This window comes from Sylvia atricapilla, chromosome Z (genome assembly GCF_009819655.1).
Source record: "Sylvia atricapilla isolate bSylAtr1 chromosome Z, bSylAtr1.pri, whole genome shotgun sequence".
NCBI classification, from domain to species: domain Eukaryota; kingdom Metazoa; phylum Chordata; class Aves; order Passeriformes; family Sylviidae; genus Sylvia; species Sylvia atricapilla.
In genome coordinates this window covers 43,260,379-43,285,582 of record NC_089174.1, presented here as the reverse complement: position 1 = coordinate 43,285,582, position 25,204 = coordinate 43,260,379, and the positions used below count along the sequence as shown (strand labels likewise).

Here is a 25,204-nt window from a genome sequence, read left to right as displayed (position 1 = left end):
GGAAAAAGGGGAAATAAAACAGTATTCCATCGAGATAGTGAATAAAATAAAATAATTCAAGAGAATATCTTTAACAGTAATTTATTATCATTAAAAGTAACAACAAGTAGTTTTAAATTTGTTTGTCTTAAAAATCTAGTGTAACATACTGCTACAGTTTTATGAAACTTATGGCAAAATTGTATCCCCAAACCACACTGTTGTGCCTGATCCTCACAGACATCAATGGTGTGGAACACACGAACAGCACAGAAATGGATCGCTCTATGCAATGATGATCATTAGGCCTCAAGATGCTACAAGTTATTTTGTAAGAGCTATTAAATATATTTTTTGTTTTCCCTTTTGTTACTATTGCTAGAACAATCAAATATTTCACACAGCTTTTGGTGCCCATGTGATCTTTTAAGAACCGTGTTTTATCCCCATACATCTTCCTGCTAAAGTTTTCCTTCTTTAAATTTTCCCCCCTTAATGACATGCCTGCCCTATGTTGGGAGACAAAACCACAGCGATGTTTGCAGTCATTCTGCACACAGCATCACATATTTCCTTCACATTCTGAAGCCAGTTCAGCCCTAACCCTTACCTTTCATATTGCTGCCAGAACAACATGGCAGCACACAGTTCAGGAATACTACATACTCATATTTTAATCTCCAGGTTCTTGGGAGTTACAGAGCTTAGGTTAAGCTCAAGCTAAGTACCCAAGATAGCTAACTTCAAATTTGTGGAAAGGAGCAGCGGCCAGGCACTGCAGGACAGATGCATCTTCGCATTACACAAAAAGGCCTGAACAAGTCATAATACTGTTTATCATCAGCTTGCAGGACCAAAAAGAATATAGAAGCAAGCACACATATCGCTGAAAAGAAAAGTCCTAATTCTGTCAAGCATTTAGTGTGTTGAATTTAAGATTACGATGTTACTCAATACTCAAATGTAAGCAGAAGCATCTGAGTGAAACCCTTCTGGCTATCAAAAATGTACTGAAGAAAAAGAACACAGGGAAACTTAATACAGTCTTTCAGATGTGGTTTAAATATGATTTCAGGATCCCCTGTGGGATAGGGAATTTCCATATGAACTTCACAGTGGCACATGGAATTGAGAAATTCAAAGAAAACCAATCAGTAAGCAGCTTCACGTGCATCTATAGCCACTCTAGATATAAAGAGTCATGGGAAAAGTATACTCATAGGCTAAAAGTATGGATGAGGTACTAGATCAACAGAATCCATGGAAAAAACCCAATTACTCTACAAGTTCACACTCTTCTTTAAGCAGACCTACAATTGAACTCCAGGAGAAAAGATGGTGTTAAATTTACTCAATCAAAAAAGAACTTTTGGGGTTTGTTTTCAGCTAAATTTCTTGGGAAAGAAAACCCCAAAGCTAAAAACAATACTTATAGCAAAACTGTGAAATCCTGTCTTACATAGCATCCTAAACTACTGTCTTGCTTTGTAAACACATCTAACAGCTTATGAATATCTCACCCTCACTCAATAATACCTTAAAGAGTTTTAACTGAGGTAGCCACTAAAACATCACCATACATTGGCAATGCCAACACAATGGGAAAAGCTTAACCAAGATGCTCAAGAAAAGTTAGTCAGCATTTGCTTCCAAAAAATGTCATTTTCTCTCTAGCTCTCTTCCTCCAAACCTTGCTTCACTTCCCTTTTCTCTTCTTGCCCATTTCTAACAAACAGCAACAAGGAAAAGTTTAGCTTTCCAGTTCATTTGTAAAATGTCCTTGGATATCCAAAACTAAATTTTCAAATGAAGAATCAGTGAATTTAGTTTTAAATTAATGTCATTTAGAACACTGACACTGAAGGACAATCTGCACCCTCAATGACTGACACCTGAGGTTTCAGCTCTACCATCTTCCTACACATGCCTAAGCGCCAGAAGCTGTGGAAAGACACCTGCAAGGGGAAAAACACAGAAGTGGTGAAAAGGTCCCTTTCATTTTAAGTCTCACCAATATATGTAAACACACAAAGAATCACCTATTAATTCACTGTCCTTCAAGTACTCAGGAAGTTAAACTCCAAGTATCATTCCTCTAGCTAGAAAGTACAATGATCTGTCATATCCTGGACCTTTATAGTGGTAATCATTGCTCAAAATGAAAGCATTTTCAAATTACTTGTATCTCTATGATAGCCTATGCTCAAATTCAACATGAAAAAGAAAACAGCTTTAAGGATAATTAATACCCTGGTATTTCTGAAAACACTTGCAATAGTTCTTGTGGTCCCATATCACAGACTATTTCTCAAGGTAATTCAGAACCTCTTCTATTGATATCCAAATCAAACAACCAATTAAACAAGAAAACTCCAACTGAAAATCACCCCAATATCTATGTTGTTTAGTTCACATATACTGCAGAATGTACATTAGGGTAAACATCTACACTGTACACATACAAGTACATGTACATGTAGTGTAAACATCCAGTTTTGACTTTTTTCAACCACTATTTGAAATTTGAGTGTCCTCTCCAACTCACCAAATGTTTTAATACATCTACAAAAATACGAAGTTGCATTTCAGACATATTGCATTGACCCAAAGCAGCACAAACCCTCTGCTTCTAAGATATGTACTTATCAAATAAAATAATCTAAAGAGAAAAACCATGCTCTCACTTAAAAAAATAGAGCACTAACAAGTGTGACGTGCATAATACTGGTTTCTCAATGTAGAGCAGATACTGTATGTATATTCCCAAATATAAAAATAAAATGGTACAAATTGCATGCAACTGTACATAGTGCAGTTCAAGCAATACCAAGGTATTATCCTTACTTTTCTGAAGCATGTGGACAACAGCAAACTGCAGGGCGAAAATTGTAATGCAGTCCTTGGGTTTCTTCTTCCATGGACAAACAAAGCTAATTTTATTTCAAAAATCTCAAGCCCACAACAGGAAGATATCAAACAATTTAGCCATGATAACTGTACTGTGAAGAATTTCTGAATTTTCTTACACATCTAGATTACGCAAACAGGCTTATTGTTTGACGCACTTTGCTAGAACTCCGTTTTCACAAACCACAGCACACCAAAAGAATGTTTCCTGCTTACATTACACACAGTTTTTCATCAGGTGGAAGTAGATGGAGGTGGTTTATTACAACATTATAAAACTAACCTCATCCTTATGAAGCATATGTAATGCACGAATTAAAGATTCCAGTTAAGCATCACCATATACTAACCCTTTGTGTCTCTATAACATAACCAGCTAAGAAATTGTTACTACTGAAATCATACACAGGCACCTTGCTATATCATACTTACGTTATAGTTTTCTTTTTAAAATATTCCACAACTGACTCTGCTTTAGGTCATTTTTGTCCACTTCATCTATTTAGACGCTGTGTTACCACTTCTCTGTACATGATAGAGATATATATCAGCAGAAGAAAAATGACAAAGAAATCATCCAAGAACCCCAGAATTCCAAACAGAGCTTCAGGAAGAAAATCCAGAGGTGAAGCCAGGTACAGCAAGGCTCCAATCAAGCAGAGGAATATTCTGATGCGAAACATCCAGAAGAGGCCCCCTACAGAAAACATCTCCCTGAAAGCATGTCGCAGTAAAGTGGGGAGATCCATAATTCTTTCCATAATCTATAAAGAAAGAACCCAAAATCAGTATTTTGCTTTAGCAACATATCCATACTAAACTTGAGTTTCTACTACTACATTACATGTTAGAATCTGTTAGTTTAGGTATTTTAAAAAAAATCCATTAAGAGTTAATGAGTTTAGTTTTACTGGGTAGAAAGTCAGACTGAGAATATACATGTTTTCAAGAAATAGTCACACGGTGTTATTCTACAATGAAAAGCATACACTTAGTATACATCACTATAAAATATACTGGCATCTATTGTGAAGGGAAAGCAATGAATACTAGAAGAAAACAAATGATTGGGAAAGTGAAAAACAGCAAACAGGGTAACTGGGGTGAAATATTGATCAGAATGCAAGACAAACAAGGACTGCAAGAAAAAAAACCTAACTGGTAAAGTAAAATAGGTTACAATTTTTCAGAAACACAACACCCCCTCTCCTGGTGTATAACCAGTGATTCACACAAGTTTCCAAAGGATGGATGAAGCTTCAAAGTAAACTGAAACACCTTTAAATTAATCCATTCCTGGCTCCTTTCCATTTTGCTACTATGATTCTGCCAGCTCAGCAAGAGACTGAGTAGGGAGGAGTGAACTTTAAAACTTTTTTTAATACTGGTTCCCTTCTACGGTACACAGTTTCTACACAGAGCCATTAAACTCTATTAAAATGAGTTATTGCCATAACTTAAAAAGTTTTTGAGAAAGGAATTTTGTATGTGGGAACACTGTGTATAAATCAAAGACAATCTATCTAGTCCAATTAGGGCTTTAGTGCAGATTACTGGCATGACCTCAGACAGGTTACTGGGACTAGACATAGCTCACAGAGAGGTCTAATGGAGCCTGAAAGGTAGTTTCAATGTCTTCTGGACAAACCTCATACATTCTGTGGTTTAGAAAAATACCCCTCCCTCTTCTGTCTCTTTGTACTGTACACTTTTCTTGCTAATGTCTTCTTGCAATATCCAAATCTCATCACAAATGAAGACAAGCAGGGAGGTTATGCATGTGCACGCATTTCACTTTGTGAAACGGGACATGCACACAGGAGACAAGGCTGACTTTCTAACATTTCTAGAACTCTGACCACCTCTCTTAGCTATTTATGGAAAAAAAATCTGTTTTTCTTCACTCAGAGAGGAGAATAAAAACTGTAATATAATCTAGGGGAAAAATTAAAAAATCAAGACAGCATATAGCTGTCTGAGGAGAAAGGCACAGAGAACTTCAGATTCTTCAAATCAATGTAAAAAGATAAATGAAGTGAATATTCTTCCCTGCAGGTCATGTATTTAATGAAGTATTTTTACTGACTAGTTATTGATCCTTTCAAAATAATGACTCATATCTAAAAACTGACTAAACACATGAACACTTGAGAAAACTCAAGGCTTATTAGATTCTCACTCACAACAAAAAGCAAGTTTCCATATATTTTCATAAATGACAAATAAAGAATTTTGAGCTCTTGTTTGACTAACCATTTCAACATGAATTTCCTGACGGAAAGTTGCCTAGGCCCTAAGCATCAGGAAGAGAAAATCCACATCCCAGGGAAAGAAAATAAGGGGCAAAAACAACAACTATAAAAAATTGCTCTCAGACTCTCCTGATACCACTGACTTCCACCTAAATTTACTCAAAACTTACCGATCTGGGCTGTCCTGAGAATCTTCGATTGTAATCATTAACATCTTGAAACACTTGGGCTGCACCCTGCTGATCTTCACCAAAGAGTGGTAAGAACAGTGTTACCTAGGCACAGCAGGAAGATTATGCTACACATGCAACTGTAAAACAGTCATCTTCAGTCAGTTACATAGAAAAAACTTTTAATGGGAGCTAATAGGAAAATAAACTGAAAATTACTAGCATGGATACCGCTATTAAATTCTAACTAATTAATTACTTACAGCTCCTTCCAGAATATTAATTTTTAAAGAGATTGTTAAAAAAAAATAAGAGACCTATATGTTTTTTTCTAAACACCAAAGTGCTTTATGTTTCATTAAGTGGGACAGATGATTTGCAAATAAAGTTAATTTACCAAATTCAGTTTTGTTTCCTGAATTAAAAATCAAATAAAGCGATTAATGAGCCCTTTCTTTTTCTATATTTAGAATTGGCTTGCATGACAACAAACATGCAGCAAAACTCATAATTTTGCATATCCATCTTCATACTGAGATGAATTAAAAGAAAAAGATTTAAACCTTGAGCTCTTTTGTAAGGACAGAGGATTTTACTCTTTTCTTGGGTTAATTTTCATGCAAACATAGAGAAGTAAGATATATGTGAATATGACCTTATGTATGTTATCTTTCTGCATAGGAGTTGCTGAAAACTTGAGACTTCTATATGGAAGCAATGTACAGGTATAAAATGTGGATATCATAGGAAACAATGAAGGCATAGCACTTGAAATTACTACAGTCTTCAGAAGCCTTCTATATACCTGGCAACTAAATATAAATCTGTGTGGCAGTCACATTTAGAAACAAGAGCATGAGCAGATCTACATTCAACTTCTGGTCCTGCCACAAACCTCTTGTATGACTCATGCTCATGTATACATCTTTCCTCATTTATAAACCAGGGTAAGAATGAATACATAACTATGCAAACAGTGCCACCTAATATACCTGTTACTCAGAGGAAGGTAAATGAAAATATATACACAGAGAGACACTAAAAAAGTCACTTATTTTCCCCATTTCCACCTTGCCCACATTCATTATTTGTGTTTTTTCTGTCACTGGTTACACTCTAAACCTACTCATTCTTCCTCCAGTCATATCTATTTTATTTTCCTTCAACTGTCTTCTTACAGTCATTTGTCCTGCTGAAACACACAATCAAAGCAGGATATAATGAAGGGGCAGGGGCATGAGTTACATAATTCATTAGAAGTTACTAGCTCTGTAGTTTGTGCAGTGTTAAAATATAGATGTACTTTTGTTAAAACATACACTATCAGACTCAGAGATCCTAAGCCTTAATGAGTTGCAGGAACATATTTCTAACTGACAATGTAAGTAAGTTGTGTAGGAAGTAAGTAAATGCTTGCTCTACAAAGATGAAATTAATAATACATACAAGTTAAAAATAGGGCCAAAAAAAGAAATTGACATATTGAATTGTCTTTTGGTAGGGACAGAGAGATGGGAGAGCGTGTATCTCAGGAACCAGTAGTGTGCTGCTACTGGCAATCTACTACAACAGCCAGGCCTTTCAGATGTAAGTCCTGGTTAAAGAAGTTAAATAACATTCTGAACAGAATGCATGAAAGAATCATAGATAAAATCTCACAATTTTCTGTTTTCAAATACTCTTTACAGAAACACAGCTGAGCTATCAGTGCAGTTCACTTATGTTTGAGTAACGGGAACAGTCTGAATTTTTGAGCCATTTGTCAAAGCAAAAAGTCTGGAAAATCTGAATGCCCACCATTCCTGTCTCACATATCCCTCTATATTCTTTCACCTTCTCAGACTTCATCTCCCCTCTATGCTTTCAGTTTCTCAGATTTCTTCATCTGCTAGCCTTACTATTGCAGCTCACATATAAGTGTCTTGTGGCAGACTATCCTAGACTAGGATATACTAAGCTATTCTAACCAAACTGACAGGTCCATGATGACTTAAAATATTACCGTCTGTCGGCAGATTGGACAGCGGATGGCACCCAGCCATGAGCCATACCTCCAGTAGGCAATAATGCAGGAACCTGCACAAGGTAAGGTACACACATTTAAACTCCTAAGATGAAACACACATCACCTGAAATAATACATTACACACCTTCAAGGGAAACAACAGAAAGTGTGTATGGGCACTTAGGCCAGATCTACGTTTTCTGAGGTAATTTTGTGTACAGCATCCACTAAAGATAGCAAGAACTAACACGTTCAAATTCAATGCTATTAATGAGAAAAATCCTGAATAGGTTCAAGTGAATCAGTAATTTTAAGGCATTATTTCCTGAAAACACAAAAAAATTTTAATCATTAAATGAAGAAGAAATATTTAGATTTTTTACAAGTTTAAAATTTAGAAGTCACAAAAAATGTCAGGAGATGCAAAATTTGTCCTAAAAGCTTGGCTTTATCATTGACAGTTTCAACAGATGAAGACAAATATAAAAATGTGAATATTTTATCTGTTTTCCAAACTTGCATGTTTTTTCATTTAAACAAGTAGACATGGTATACACTATATAATTCATAAAACTAGATGGATGCACTGAAAAAATCCTACTGGGAACCTGAAGGAGAGGAAACAAAATACTGCATAGGATGTCTGTATATAAATATAGCCTCAAAAACCACAAAACCAAACACTTTAATCAACTATGCACTTACTCATAATTCTGCAGGACTTCCAAGAAAAATATTCTCTGAGATAAAGAATATTTTATTCTTTCTAAACCATTTTTAATGGTACATTTCCAATTTTTCTTCAACCTCTTCAGTTTTTACTAAACTGGAAAAAACTTATTCTCTTTGACATTTTAAAATTAACCAGTTTCATTCCTGATAGCAAACAAAACAGTGCAGCACACTCTTAAAGTGACTGTTTATTCATAAATGTACTTTCTCAACTATATATAAAAAAAATCTATTTTGCAGATGCAATGATAAACAGTTAAAAGCAAACAAAGGTTTGAATTAGGATGTCTGGGCTAGTGCCAGAAGTTTGTATGTCTGTTCTAGTTTTACCATTGGAACTAGGAGCTTTTTTAGCTTACCACAGAAGAGATGTCCACAATTCGTTTCTATAGGAAATGTAGCTTGTTGCAAACAGACTGGACACGACATATCTGTATAGAAGCGATGCCGATCACCAGCAGAAGCATCCTGCTGGAACAGCAGAAAATGCAAAGTGTTAAGAGATACTAATTTATTACTGAGTTCTAAAAAATAATAATAAATTTATATTCATTCACTGTAAGTCTAACTATCAAAAGCGGAGCTATGTGAAATAAGAAATGTATTTAAATGTAAAAAATCAAACACACTGTTGGGAGTTCGGTTTCTTTTTTTTTTACTTACATATTTTTTCCCATAAGCTGCTAGGAAACTAACTACTGGGTACTTAAGCAAAACAAAAGAAGTGGCCAAGGTCGGGAGAAGAGTGTAGTATCTGGCTACACTTTTTTTCCTCTGGGAGTTTCTCTCCGAGGGGCGAGATACCGCGAGTTTTAGGGGCAGGTAAAGGACGGGTCTGGGGGCAGCTGCTCTCTCTCTCTGAGCTCTGGAGGAGGGTCGAATCTGCGGCTTGGGGAAATGAGTTCACCATAACCCAGCCGGGAGCTGTCTTTCTTCTGCTGCTGGGCCCCGCACTCCCTGCCCTGCCGGGACGTCACGCAGTTCCAGCAATTGCCGCTGAGTTTCTTATACATCTCGTTCACCACCCTGGGATTTCTGCTCACGCCTGCCGCTCCGGCTTAGTGCTCTTCAGTGTCCTGCAGAGGCACCGGGAGCGACTGCCTCAAGGGTGTTCGTGAAGCACAGCCTCTCTTCCATCCCTCCCCGTCTCGGACAAAAGCCAGGGGAAAGTGCCTGCGGCCGAGGAGGCTGTCACTGGGTTCCTGGTTCGGTTTTGTTGTTAAAGTCGTAGCTGTTGTTTGTTTACCTTGTTACACATACTAGTAAAGAACTATTTATTCCTATCCTTGTATCTTTGCCTGAGAGCCCCTTAATTTCAAAATTGTAATAATTCGGAGGGAGGAGTTTACATTCTGCATTGCAAGGGAGACTCCTGCCTTCCCTAGCAGACACCTGTCTTTCAAACCAAGACACATACTTAAATTGATTCAATCACCAAGTTCTTGTGATAGGACCATTATTTTCCTTTCATCTGTTAAAAAAGTGTGTGCTTTAAACCCCTTAACGACCACAAAGAAAGAACCTCCTTGGTCCTTCACACTGAGTCAGGTTAGACACACTGAAGCCTGAATAACAAACTTGGATCTATATTGTTGTTTCATTATCCTGAGTAGTTCTGTCCATAGCCACGTAACTGAACTCTTGTTGCTTACCAGTTGCAGCATTTAGTGTTTCCAAGCCCAAACACAGATACCATTTTGTGTACGTCACTGTCATGAAACAGTTTTTCTCCCCATTTTGCCATTTTTGTCTTCTGCATAAATAAGCACTGTTGATATTTCAAGTATGGCTTAGACTCTACCTGTCCAAACTGGATGCAGCCACAGAATCACTGAATGGTCTGAGCTGGAAGGGCCTTTAAAGATCACTACGTTCCAACTGTCCTGCCTTAGGTAGGGACCCCTTCCACTAGACCAGGCTGCTCAGAGCCCCATCCAACCCTGTCTTGAACATTTCCAGGGATGGGGCATCCATAACTTCTCTGGGCAGCCTGTTCCAGTGCCTCACCACTCACACAGTAAAGAATTTCTTCCTTACGTCCCATCTTAACCTAACTTCTTTCAATTTAAAACTACTGCTCTCTGTCCTGCAACTAAAGGTTTTGCTAAAAAGTTCCTCTCTGTCACTCTGTTGCCTGGCTCTCGTTGTTTTGCCATTGTTCTGCTACAACACTGTTTATCAGTCTAAACATCTAACCCCAGTCCTGTCTCAGCAAACTCCAGATTTCCTTTCCTTTACCCTTAAGTTCCCAGGAACGTTCCAGGAAGCACACAGCATAATCTAACATACTCCACCTTGTGGCAAAAACTTCTTTGGAAAAAGAACCAGCCAAAATTTAGTTTTAATTACTTAATGTATCCATTTTTAAAAGGCTACATTATCTCATTACTTGATGGATTTCAAGAATGCCTCTGTACAGTAAGTAAGCTTCCACAACTTTAAAGATCATCTTCCAGAATCTCAGAGAAGCAAGCCTACAGTACCCCCCATCAGAAAGCTGATGATGCCAGCACTTAGTACAGCACCTGATCAGTTTGAAGCTGTTGACGAAGAGCTCGCACTAGCTCTTGATTTTCTGGATGTATGTTCTGATGTTCATTTCTGTGAAAGGAAATACAAGCAATAGAAACCCCTGTGATCCAAAAATGAAAAATAACTTACTGGAACAAGTATGAAACTTGAACAAAGGGAAAAAAAATCAGTCTTTCCTGCTATAAAGGATTTTAAAGGAAGTACACAAATAATTAGGGAAACAGGAATTTATTCTGGATCCTAAAGTTACTCTGCATACTTAAAGCTGTACAGCAGCAAGATTTTTCAAAAACTCCATAATCAATCATTAAATCATGTTAAAACTAGATTTTAATGTGAGAAAAAATTAAGCTGTGAACCTACAAAAAATGAAATTGCTTGAAACCTTTTGATTAAACATGCAGACATATTTTTCACTTTTGTTTCCACTGCTAGTTTCTTATTTGTTGGTATACTCATAAATTACTAGTTTTTCACTCACTGCCTAAGTTACAGAGTTGAAACCTCCTAATTACTTCAATTTTAACTGCTACATTACATTTGCATAAGAAAGGGTAGACAAACTTATATTTAGAATACTGAATTTATGTAACTATCAGCAGACTGGATAAAAAAAGAAACCACTCTTTTAAAATCACTCTTTTTTTAAAAAAAGAAAGGTTCTCCAGGCAAGCAAACTACATGTTAGATATGCCAAGAGAAATCATTGGGAAGGGACACACTGAAGAAAGAAGATGGATATATTACAAATTTGAAATTCAAAAGCACACTGGGACAGAAATGAAATTAAAAATGTGCTGACAACAATCAGAGGTGTGGAGTTACAATAAATATGAGTCAACAGCATATTAAAAATGTGAATATTTATGATAGTTTATATGGATTTCAATGTTGATACATTCTGCTCAACACTCTTGAGGTCTCAGCTGGATTCTGTTCTCCATTTTGAGCTAAATGCATAGAAATATATAGAGAAGTTGGAGGAAGCTCAGAAGATAATAAGAACTACTGCCCACATTTTTAAAACATTAGAGAAAGACTTAAAAAATGTCAGTTTATATAGAAGAATGTTCATGGAGTGAAAAGGTGACAGGATAAGTCTTTCATTCTATAAATATGAGCAAATATTTCCCACAGTTATCTAAGGCTTGTGGAAACACATTTCTAACTGCATCTAGTGTACAAAATCAGACAAGATTACCTCAAGCTATTCTGATCCATCCCTGACTGAAAATTAAATCACAAAACAGGTTGCAATGCTTCCAGGGATATTGAGGTAAGCTGATCCTCTGTCAGAGATGAGGGCTGGACTGGCTGAACTTTTAGGACATTTTCTGGTTGCAGTTATATTATATAATTTCCTGAATGACCGTAGAAGCTTCTGCAATATTTTCCTTCAGTTAATGTGGGCAATCATATTGCATTATTGCTATGTTTAACATTTTGTCTGCTTCATTCTTTCTTCAAAGAGAAATAGAGAAGTCTCATGTTTTTCATGTTAATATTTACATAGCTATCTGTAAAAAGAAAATTTATTTCATATGAATGTGGGTGACATATGAAAGTTATATGATGAAAAGCCTACATTAAAACCCTTCTTATGTACCTTTGGTCTCCATGAATCAGATTTTGTGGATCTTTTCTGTGATATATGTTATACATATAGAAGTATTTTTCTGTTTAGATGCTACAAATTGAACATATTTCACATCTCCAGCTTGCCAGAATGTTTGATATATGTTGAAGTTTAATTTGATTTGCACAAGCGGAAGGTGAGAATTGTAAGACAATATATTCTGTTTTTTCCATAAACAACTAATTGCAAATTTGCTACTGAAAGTGTTCATTTATATGACCTTACCCTGGCCACATACTATGCTGAAATCATGAGAGCATTTGCAGGGCTGCAGAGGTACAATATGTACTGCCACTTATGCATAAGATGGTGCTGAGGTAGCTGAAAAACCATGAAATGTTCAGGAACAGACAGGCAGAGCTCAAGACATCAAATTCATAACTTCTGTTTTGCAATTTGTGTGAGAAGACAACTGAAATAAATAAAAACCAATATGGTGCCATGTAATTAAAGGCATTATCAAACACAAGCCAGAAAGAAATAAAATTAGATGCAAAGGCCTTTTATTACCCCATCTCTGACTGCTAGCACACCAAAACTTGAGTAAAGATTGTATTAAGTACCACAGAGGGCCCTGCCAAACTACTACTATTGGAAGCAAGAAGACTGCCTACTCAGGCAGCGTGCAGTCTCACACAAGGAAAGAGAGGGACAGTACTACATGCCTGAGGGGACTGGTGCATCACTCTGCAGTGATGGACACTGGTAATTTTCATGGACTAAGATCTCACTTCTGCTGAAAATAGTGACTTGATCTTTTGCTCCATACAATGGATAAAAAAATAAGATTAAAAATATCTAAACTTGTAGACCCATAAACATGGAACAGGTAAGTCATCTTGGACAAATCTCTTATAGGGAATCAAAGAGCCAGGCTTCCTTTAATTTGCTGAATGCACTGAATTTTCACAATTGCATTTGTAACGTGACAACCTACTCACCAGTTTAAAAGAGGATGGAAAAATCTGGCCTGATTTTATCAAAATTTGTAACTCAAAAACACACAGGCTTCACAAAAGTATCATATAGTGCCTGAACTACACATCTGCAACTTGTTACATATCTTAATTATGGCTTTTAAGTTTTTCTCCAGAAGCATGAATGAAGCCTTGATATGATGCTTCATTGAGTCCTTTCAACTGGAAACAAGTACAACAACTATATTCCTTAACAGTTCTCTCCATATTCTGCTTCTGCCCCTAAACCTACTGCAACACATAGTGCTTGCTCCTAATTTCTCTTTTTATTCAGCTCCTGCAACTATTCATTATCATAAGCTTTCTTTCCCGTATACTTACCCATGACCTGTTCCTACACAATTTAAGTATTTCAGTTCTGTTGATACAGAAGCATGAAAGGCAAAGAAAAAAACTGGGGCAATGAACACTATGTAAGGAACACAAAGACCACTATACTGTCTAAGGTAACTAGAGAAGAAAAAGAAAATACTCTTTTTCTCCCTCACTTCCCCCTCAGTGCTAAATAAATGAAAACTACTACAGTTTTTGTACTGTACAGATTTTCTAGGACAATGTGCAGATTTTGATGGCAACAATACAAAGGAGATAGATCAAGAGTGCTGTTGAGTACAGACAATTTCAAAAAGTATCAGAAAGCAGAGCAGGGACCTAAGAGGATACTGGTAAAACTTTCAGTTGTCAGTCACAGAATCACAGTCACAGAATATGCAGAGTTGGCAGTGAGAATCCCATCTGGATCACTTGAGTTCAACTCCTGGCCCTACATGGATATCTCAAGACACACATGCTTGAGAGCACTGCCCAAGTGTTTCTTCAACTCTGTCAGGCTGGTGCTGTGACTTCCCTGGAGAGCCTGTTCCAATGCTCAACCATTCTCTGGTGAAAAGATTTTTTTCTGATATCTAACCTAAATCTCCTCTGATTCAGCTTCACTTGTTTCCTCAAGTCCTGCCACTGGCCACAAATCATACAATGCAGACCTCCAAAGTCTGGAAGCTTTTTGTTTTCAGCTTGTTTGCCCCTCCAGAAAATAAACTATCAAGTTATGAATTCCAAGGAGTTACGGTCAAACTTTTTACCTACCTCATTACACTGCAGAGGCAGTTGACAACTAGCCTTATCTTCCTCCCTGAGCAACTCTTCATTATTGATGCATCATCTCCCCAAACTTAATTCTGACTGAACTCCTCCTACTCTTGCCAACTGCCAACCCTTGTTCCACTCACTTTTTAAGAAGTATTTCTTACTTGCCTTTCTAGAGTTCAAAGAAAAAGTGTTAACTTTCAAACTAAACACTTAAAATTCAAGTCACAACTGCCACAAATATCAATACGAGGAGCTGATGAAAAAGAGGCATTCTTAAAGCAAGCTGAGTAACTGAAACAGGTTTGGGAAAAAAAAGGCAAGGTGAAGTGAATGCATTTCTTAGGATTCCTTGATCTCCTGGTCCTGAACAGCAGCACTGCCTTACAGTCCAACCAAGTTTTCCCACCTATAGTTTATTTTGTAGCTTGCTCTCAAGTAACTCTGCCCCAGCAATATTTCTCACGTGGATATATTTTCTACAGTAAGTTCCACAATGCCACTTTGTCACTAAAATTGAGTTCCCTTGATTTTGAAAACTGCTACGTGTTCAGAAGCTTACACACACCTATAAAATTAAAACAAAACAAACACCCCCCCCAAAAATGCATCCCCAAAAACACCTAACAAAAAATCACAAACCAAAAAAACCCACCAATCTGAAGTTCAGACTCATTTTCCCAAAACACACTGGCTAAGATATTTGTTAGGATGTAAAGAAAAACTTTACAAGGATGAAATGAAAATAAGCTTTGATGATTTTATCATGACAGTTATTGAATTCTGAACGTAATATTTTCCTGTATAGAATATATATTGAAGTCCACTGTTTTACACAATACTCATTTAAAAAAATCAGCCAATTTCTTTGGATTTGGGTTGTTTGTTTTCTTGGAAGCAGACTGCAGCTAGAATATACATTGGAGGAACATATCCAATTTTAATTTTGGACTCATTGACAAATCTGTACTTTGTAACCAAATACAACACAGCAGCCATATAGACTGTGGATTTAACCATTTTCAGTCTTAAGAAATGATGAACGCTACTCAATTTAATTATCTGAAGATAAGGAAGAGTTAAACTCCACTTTTGATTCTAGCTGAGCCAAACAAATAGTTAGACATAGTAAGCAATCAAAAAATCACTTCTCTACTGTCACAAAATCACAGTTTTAATGTACCAGTGCATGAAATTGTCAAGAAAGTTAGGATTTTTATAAAAATTTAATAATTCCTGTCAACACATTCTCACCTTAAAAGCGTAAATACCAGAGCAGCAATGAAAGTGAAACTGAGCACAACTGCCACCAGTACCTGGTCACTTACTCCTTCTATAACTGAATCATTATCTAGCTTCAAACTCTGAACTTCTGCTTGATGACTGGCCATCACAGCTCTAAAATGTAAAAAGAAATATATATACACATATATTATAATGTATGTGCACAAACATTTTAAACACATACAAACAATATGTAAACAGAATAGTCATTGTTGGGAGAAAGGAATGATAGAAAAAGAAGGAATGTATCCATTTTTACCAAACACTGAGCTTGCTGTAGAGGTCTTATGCAGTAGCAAACAAATCTTAAATGACTGTGTTATGAATTAAAGAGAAAAAAAAATTCAGATAGTTTACCTGGAAATCTTTGTAAGATAAATTGGAATAGGTCATTACTGAACTGGCCACAGTCTGAGGACAGTCTACTGAAAAAAATTTTAATGACTCTGCATTATCAAGAATTTTAGCTATTACACACCACATCATTCCTGGTAGGCTAAGCCAACACAGAAACCTAACTTTCACCACTTATATGAATGAAGAAATGAGGACATTTTGGTTTCAGTGTTAAATGTTCATTTGGATACACAGGAATCACCCAGTACATTTTAAACTTTATTGGCATTTTCTGTGCATTACCAACCTTTGGCTGGAAACATGGGGAAAACTTGAAAGAAAAATACTATTATCAGACTTCCTTAGTTAGACTCACTTGTTTTATATTTGTTTCACGTTTTTAGCCGTCAGCGACTAAGGCTAACATTTATTAAACTACAGCACTAACCTACAGCTGGAGAAATGTAAAATAAAATAGTTTCCAATCCACTGCTGAATCACTGTTGTTGCAATCAGGAAGTGAAATGAACTATGGCTGCGAATATTATGAAATCAGAAGGGTGAAGCTAACTCTATCAAATGACATGAAAAGTCACACTGAAGCTCTGTCCATACACAATTAAAATATTTTTTGTGAAGCTGACACAAAGTCACAGTATTGGTTTCTGAAGGCAGCTAAGATTGGTACCTTTTTCTCTGTTTCCTAGTCCAGCTTGCAAGCTTACATCAGTGTTTCACTCCAGTTCACAGCTCATGTGTAATTTTTAATTTAAACCTCACTGTCTAGCAAATATCACCAAACACCCTCAGGCCCTGAATTAATTGCAAAACTGAAATGGAGCACAACTCATCACGATTTTAGTGGATACCTGTAATGGTTACCCTGGAAAGATTTCAGCATGTCTGTCTATTGCTAATAAAAAAGCATCATCCTTTCCCTAAGACAGTTACTCTCACCCTCCACATTTTTTCTAGAATAAGCAGTGGAGCTTTTTTCTAGCTTCCTTACACTTGCAGGAGCTGCCTTCTGTAGCAGCAATGCAAAAGAAGGTGATACATTATAAGAGTATTGTTAAAAAGTGTAAGTGGCATAATTAAGTACCATAAGAGCAGAGCAAACTTGTGGAGAACAAGGGAAGATTTCATTAATTGTTGACGTATTTTTGGGCATTCACTGTGAAAACTAAAATAGAGTAATTCAGCATACATGAAGTGAAACAATAAACTAAGTTATTCTAAGTGTGCCAATCTGAACTGAGACTATTATTTCTTTAACTATAGTCAATTTTTTGCTAATTACAGCTTTCAACAAGCAACTGTGTCACAATATTTGGAAGGAGTAACTTCTTTCAAAGGTGGAACACCTGTGACTCATAAACAGGCATGTTTAAAGTAGGTCAATGTTTACACAGTTTCATATATACTAATGAATAAAAGACCGGATCTTTGTGGAAAGGTCTTATATAGGAACATGGGCCTACAAAAGGAGTTAGAGCATTTCTCTGCACAGCTAGTTACACAATTACATTCCCATAGCTAAAGCCATGAAGTTAAGATGTGAGATTTTTATGAGCAGTGATTCCCTGGTGCTGATGATCTGGACTGGCAGGTGTGCTGTGATGCCTCCCTAGCTCAACATTACCTGCCTATATTTCTTTGCATATCCAGTCCGGAAGAAGCTTCTCTTTCTTATACTGCATCATTCTGAGAGAGCTATTTTCCACAACTGTGCATGCTGATATCTTCAATTCCTATGTTTTTCCTCCTTAAGTATCATTATCAGTCAACTAATTTTTACTCTGTCCCACTGTTTTTTCTGGGTTGACCACTCAGAACAAAACCAGAAGTAAATGCCAAGGAACTGGTATGATTCCTCCATTGTTCCACATCAGTTCTGTTAGAATATACCAACATGCCAATGACAACTACATCCCAGTAAGTATTACACAGGGTTTTGGGTTTGGTTTTTTTGTCAGAAATACCTACTGTGTCAGAGACATACAGATGATTCTTACACTAACACCTAAACTGCCTCTGTCACTGCTTGCTTGATGAACTTTGAAAACAACATATGCATTATCAATATCACACCAATTTAAATCAGTTTCCCTGAACAGCCTTCAAGACATCTACTCCAGCTCTTCCCTCTCTGTATGTTCCTTGCAACAACACTCTAAATTCTTATCTGCCTACCATTAATATAGCACTCATTGCATCTGCTTGCCTTCTTTTCTGCTCTACTCACCTTTCTTGAAATACCAACATAAGGTGCCAAAGTTAGCATCTGAACATGAAAACAAAATACATAGATCCTCACCTTCTCTTCCTTCTTGCATGTAATGCCAGTTACTAATATCTACTTCAGCTCTTCATTTTGAAACAAATATGAATTTCCCAATAAGCTTTTTGACAAAAGCATAGTGCCCAAGAGAAATTATTGCACAGTCTTTCTCACTGCATAAACACTTAGCCACTTCGTCTTTGCTTATGTATCAATATTGCAAAGATTATATATAGAGAAAGTGGAATATTTGCCCCAGTCTCACTCCCAGCTGCTTCTATCATTGAATTCTAGAGAAGACAAACTATCAATGCTTAATGCTCATGTTGTTCATGTTTTAATTTACTTGCTGTTTCTGGACAGCCAACAAGTGCTATGTATATTTTTCTTATTAATGCCAGCACTTTTTCTGAATAATATCATTGCACAGGAGAGCTGACAAGACTTGTGTAGACTAGGTACTACAAAACAGAAGGGTATCACTTCAAAAGAACCAATATATACTTTCTCTGAATTCATGCCTCAGTAGAGAGAGTTATCTCCTCCTTCTTCTCCTCTTATCTCTGAGACAGCATGTTAAAAAAAAGCAATGTCTACAAGGAAAATGTTAAAATACGCTAATAGAAAAAATGTCTGACTGAAGGAGGAAAGAATTTTCTGATTTCAAGGCTATCTTGAATATTTTCAAACAAAATACTCATAACTGGAGGCTTGCAGTTCATGTTTCTCCAAGTGCAACCACAAGAGCCAAAGAATGATCTGCCGTGGTTTGAAGGCATGATAGGCTAGACAACTAAAAATAGCTTCTAAGAAATATCTCCTCACAGTGCATGTGTTTAGCAAATGTTGCTCTTATAGCTGGGGCAACTAAGAAGCAAGCTATAGGAGATTTAACTCTTAAATAATGTAATGAAGACTCAGTCTTCAGAGACAGCCAGCCTTGATAAAGACCAAGTGAGTGTAAGAGAAGACTTCCAGAACCAGACTTCACCACATAAATCTAACCACTCCTAAAATAGTCACTGTTAATAATTTGATGCAATTCAAGAGCAAGTGTGGTTCATACTAAATTCCATCCATTGACACATTACATTTGTCTGGTTATGAAAAAATGGCAGCATTTCATCAACCTTCTCTTCATATAATTATTTTCAGATAAGGTTCTACATCACAGACTTTTCATTATATTAAATTACCTTAAAATTTTTATTTCTTCCCTTTCTGTAGGTTTATGTTACCTTGTTTTCTTTTATAATTGCATAGAATGTTTGAAATTTTTTTTATTGATCTGTTTCTATTCTTTGATACAATAAATTAATTAATGTCTATACTAACTCTGAGAATAGTACCAATTGTATAAGACTGCTTCAGGGGAAAAAAGGCAGTAATTGAAAATGGACTCAATTCTGATAAATGATTTCTGGTTATACTAAAGATTTTTTCTCTTTTTAGCCATTTCACAAGGATGGCTTTCTTAAATGCAAGTATAACTCCATCCTGTGCTCCAATGAGAGGATGAAAATCAAGCAACTTCTAATAACATTCATATCAAAGCTGGAATTCATACAATTAACTTCAGAATATTAAAAATACCAATTGCAAACTTTTAAAAAGTGACAAAAATGCTGGACCATTTTCCTACATTAAAAACATCACCAAAGCCCAAATCTTAAATTCTGGCTTTATCTCATCTTATCTTCAGACTACTGGCACTTGCTTCAAGCAAAAGAACACAGGAAAGGGGAAAAAGACAAGCAGTTACTCCTCCATTTCATGTGGGCTAGCTAAGTTACAGCTTGACATTGCATCCCTGTAGACTGGGATCAGGTTTATCTCCATGAGGGTTCTTGATGGCTAGAGAGTGTAAACAACCTCAGAGTAAATTGTCTGCAAAAGGTTTTGCAATAGAAAGGAATGGAATTTACTGTTTGTAAAATCATTCAGGTTTATTTGTAAATCTGCCAGTAATTAATCATCTGTACAGAAAATTACCTTGTTTATTATCAGTTTTTCTCAGAGTGATCACTAACAGAAGGTAACACTAATTTTTTTTACATTTCAAATAAGAATCTAAAGACCTTTTAAGAGTTACATTTTTCCTTCTCTCGTTATGTATGAGCAATGCATGTAGATTTAAGCAAAAAAAAGAAAAAAGTAGAATTATAATGAGCAATACTGCAAGTGCAATGGTAATTCTTGGAAATTCATATAGATCACATTGAAGTGTGAGAGAATGGAGGCATATAGTAGTGTGGATGTACTATTTCTTAATTTTTCAGATCTATGTATCAGAAAAGTATTATTAAGACTTTCAATGTTCAACATAAAGCACAGCTTTACAATACCCTATGCCATGACTCATAAAAATATGAAAAGCAATCTTTACCATGATGTGCTAAACAGCTGTCAGCTATCCAAAGTCAGAATTTTCCCCATAGTTTTCTGCAGTATTTGAACTTATCTGAGTTTACCAGGGAAGTGTCATATGATAACATACTCTCAAAATCACAGAGATTTTTAGTACCCACTACCAAAGGAATGTGCAAGCGCAGTGAAAAAAAAAAATAAGAGGCTCTCTTGATGTCTGAGAAGTAAACAATGAGATAACACACAAGAAATACTGATGTGAGGTACAAGTTATTAACTTGACTGTATTGAATTTTTGAGCATGGTACAATTTGCTTGACATCCAAAAGGTAATTTGGGTAACAATGTGTCCTTTATGGGATCGGCTGGGAATGAACTGGATGAGAAAAATGGAGTTTTGGGTTTTCACTTATTTCAGTTTTATTTTCAGTGCTTTCCTCTTGATGCTGTTACTGGCAGCCACCATCAGTTATTGAAAAAAATTATAAAGTTAAGACAGTGATGGTGAGCCAGTATGCAAGCCAGAACCTGCAGTTCCTTTTGCCAGTTCCCTTTTATTAGCAAAAGCATTGTCTCTGCCCTTTGAAAAAGCTGCTTAATTTGTAGAGGTTGTGCATTTTCAAAGACAAGCTAATTCATGTCCAACTAGTCAAGTAACATAGGTCACACTTTTGTAAGAACAAAAAGGCTTTAACCCCTCAAAATTTTCTCCCACAAAAGAGAAACAAACAAAAAATTGGTTTCATTTGTATAAAAGAGTTTCTAATAAGATTGACATGTTTTAGATACATAAACCAACTTTTAAGAATTGAAGCATACTGAAACAGAGAATATTTATTCTGTAATCCACCCCCTGAAAATATATTAGCTTATACTGAAATATCTATAGGCATAAATTTAGCATATTTCATTTAAGAGAAAACCAGGCAAAAATTCCCAAAATAAAGACAAGTTCTTATATGCAGGGCAATAAATTGAGACCTGTCTCATCAGAAGCTATCTAATTACTTCCTGCTTCACGGTAGTAGCAGGTCATGGCCACTCTCTGTGGTTGACAATGGGACTTTGTGAATGGATTCAACTCAGCAAACTGGACCCTACAGTTATTTATGCTCTCTTCCTTTAAGGGTCCAAAGATATGCCCAGACTGCACTCAGAAACAATTACAAACAGCAGGCACAAGCTACACATGATGAACAGTGGAAGTGCTGAAGACTCTATGAGTTTACTAGTCTAAATCTTAAACCAGCTAAATCCTGAAGTGATACCTTTTATCCAGGTTCTTTAGTGTACTAAAGTTGGCCTTTAAGAAGCAGTGTAGACAAATATAACTTTATAAAACAGAAATAATGGAAATTATTGATGTTGTACTTAGAAACAGTATTTCTGAGGCAACCGATCTATTAGCTTCTCATTTTTGTCTTACTCAAATAAAGCACCACACAATAATCTCTAGCACTAAGTATCTCCCTATATCATAAAAAGCAGTAGGAAAAAATCCAAAGGGCATATTTACTAACAGAAATGAAGAAAAGGTTGAATATAGCAATATATAAATTGATAAGACATATTCTGTGACAAGGCTGTTAAAACTGACTTGGGATTATCCCACTAGAATTTAAGCAGTATCTTAATGCATCACTATTATGAGTCTGCATCAACTTTGGGTTTACAAATCAGTTCAGCTGGAACAAGAAATACAGCCAAACTCAGTTGTATAATATTCAGTTATATGCTCACCATGAACTATCTTTGCTTTCAGGACTGTGCTGACTACGTTTAAGTGTATGCATACTCTTTGCAAAAGAGAATGAAAAAGGCCTGAACAGTCCTGCCAAGAGAGAGGAGAGGGCAGTTTCAGTAGGCAAATAATGCTTTTGTTGAGTATACCTTACGAACTGACCAACTGAGGCACTTGCCTGATAAAGCAGGTTTCAGCAAGGTCTGAGGTCAGCAGTCTCTGAGGCACATTTTTCCCTAAAGAGAAAAAAAAAAAAAAAAGAGAAAAAAGAAAGTAGATATTCTAGTTTTGCTGATGGAATCATGCTTTGCAAGTTAGAAGTAAGGCAGCTGCAAACAACAGGTGCACAGCTGTGAGGGAAAATAATCCAAAATTAATATACCATTCTACTGGGAAAATCAAAAAATTATCTCCAATAATTTTTCTCCTGAGCACAAAACCATGTGGATGGCTTGAAGCCATCCAAAAATACAAATTCAATAGCCTATTTCGCATTACTATACTGAAAATCTGCCTCGGTGATGTATGACTTGTGTAAAGCAATTCCCAACAAACAATTCCACCACTTCATAAGGCCAAAACATATTGAAACATATAGAGTTCTAAATAATCCAGAGGGTGAAACTGAATTCATGTGGAGATAGGAGCATGAGAAAAAGCCTGCTAATGTCTTCAGCTTGGATACATGTCTTTCCTGACCAGACAGGAAGAAAAAGAAAATATTGTTACTTTGTTATGATAATGTTTACTGGAATACGGTAGTACTTCAGCTAAGCATGAGGAAGCTTCAGATCTCTCTTAGGAAAAGTGCCCAAGAATTCCTTACTGTTGAGAGTGCTACTTCCATATACAACCTCATATTTAAAACAGATAGCAAGGCAAAAAAGCATTACTGTATTTGTTTGCGTCAACAAAATAGAAGCTACACCTCGTGGCAACAGGCAAAGCACATGGGAAATGGAGGAAGACATTACAGAAAACCTTAAACAATGCAATGCACCTGTGAAACCATTATTTGTCAAAAATACCAAGCAAGTTGCTTAAAGCCCACATTAAAACTTGGAATGGAAAGTTAGTAATTGTGCAGTTTTCTAAGACTTTAAATTCATTCCAGAAACTAGAAGTTACCTTTAAATGAAAACAGATTTTATTTATAACTTATACAACAGATTATACTATGAGATCAGTGAGAAAGTACTTTTCTGGGAAAACTTGAAAATTTTCATAGCTTCTACAATACTCTTCAGTTCAAAAGAAGCTGACATAAAGGGAACACAGATTTTGTCCATGCTACTAATTTATTAAATGGAAACACTCTGAGGAAGTGGGAAAAATTGGGACAGTTTCCACATCTGTGACCCTTCCTGTTTATGCAACCCTCCACTATTATCAGTGGCCTGTGCCTGCAGTCCATGTTGTTGCATGTCAGGCCTGCTGTTAACTGATAGGGAACTGCAGAACTTATCATGAAGGCACACACTCTCACTACAAACCTCAAATAGTCCAAAATCCAACACACTACTGAGAAAGAGCTACTTGAATACCTCAGGTGACCCATTTGCAGCATGATGGAGAGCTCTTCTGGCTGGGACACAGCAAGGATGCAGGGGCACTCTGGCCACAGATAGACTCCTTGTCTTTGAGATAAATTAATTGAACCATGTGAAGAATCACACAGAACCAACTAGACTGGAAAAGACCACTGAGATCATCAAGTCCAATCAGACTGAACAACACCCTGTCAATCACACCATGACACTGAGTGCCATGTCCAGTCTTTCCTCGAACAATGACTGGGACAGTGACTCCACCACCTCCACGGGCAGCCCATTTCAATACCAAATTACCCTTCTTCCTCATCACCACTTGCAACTAGTGCGAAGCAAGTATCTTATAGAATCGTAGAATGCTGAGAGAGTGGAAAGAACCTTAAAGATCATCCAGTCCCAACATCCCCATGCCATGGACTGGGACACCTCTCATTAGACCAGGTTGCTCAAGTCTCACCCAAATTGGTTTTGAACAGTGCCAGGTCTGGGGCATCCACAACCTCCTTGGACCACATGTTCCAGCATCTCAGTGCCCCTGACAGTAAAAAACTCCTTCTTGCTATCTAGCCTAAACTGCCCTTCCTTAAGTTTGAACCCATTACTCCTTGTCACTACAGTTCCTAACGAAGAATCTCTCTCTGGCTTCCACGCAGACCTCGTTCAGACACTGGTAGGTTGCCTGTTCATTAAATTTAGTACAGCAGGGCTTTGTTGAAAGGAAGCTAACGTCACTGTCTTCTCCAAAAACAGAGAAGAAGCTCGTCAAGGCTGTTCTATACACAAGCCAAACCACACTAGATACGAAGACTATAATATTTCTGTGGGTGTAGGGTCATTTCCTATTCTAAAAGGAGGAAAACCTTGCAGGAGCTGTTCCTTTCACTAGCAGAAGAATGTCTGCGGGTGAAAGGTCATTTTCTACTCCACAAAGAGAGAAAAATCTTGTAGGGGCCGCTCCACCCAGAAGGCAAGCCACGTTACACACCAACATTGACAACGCCTGTGGTACGCCATCCTCACAAACTCACGCGCCCAGCCCTGCCGGACACTCTTCCCAACCAGCTCCTTCGCGCAAAGGCAGACATAGGCACACATACACGCACACACCGGGGGAAGGGCTGCGGACCCCTCCCACCCGAGGGCCCGGCGGCGTACGAGGCGCCTTGACGGACACGCAACGGAGGGCTTCGCGTCTCCCTCACCCTCCCCAGCGCCCCCGCGGCCGGCTGTGAGGGGCGGACACCGAGGGGCGGACACCCCGGGCCGCTCCGTGCCCGCCCGTCCCCCCGCGCTACCTCAACCGCCGCTCGCCGCCGGCCCCGCGGCCCCGCCCCGTTCCCCCGACGGCGCCGGGTCGCGCCGCGTCCCC

General features: G+C 37.3%; 1 protein-coding gene across 12 annotated transcripts; it reads right to left on the bottom strand.

Annotated features, from left to right (window-relative positions):
• Positions 1–67: 67 nt before the first annotated feature.
• Positions 68–25,204, bottom strand: RNF170 (ring finger protein 170). Of its 12 annotated transcripts, none has more exons than XM_066338961.1 (8): positions 25,131–25,195; positions 22,464–22,521; positions 15,531–15,674; positions 10,571–10,646; positions 8,405–8,516; positions 7,311–7,384; positions 5,309–5,413; positions 68–3,650 (listed from the first exon to the last, which is right to left on the bottom strand). In XM_066338961.1, the coding sequence occupies exons 3-8, from the start codon at positions 15,665–15,667 to the stop codon at positions 3,381–3,383; spliced, it is 774 nt and encodes a 257-aa protein (XP_066195058.1). In that variant the 5' UTR covers positions 15,668–15,674; positions 22,464–22,521; positions 25,131–25,195; the 3' UTR covers positions 68–3,380. The 12 variants fall into 12 exon arrangements, with proteins under 12 accessions (XP_066195058.1, XP_066195062.1, XP_066195060.1 ...); XM_066338965.1 differs by having other exon boundaries at positions 8,405–8,513; XM_066338963.1 differs by lacking the exon at positions 25,131–25,195 and adding an exon at positions 24,943–25,060.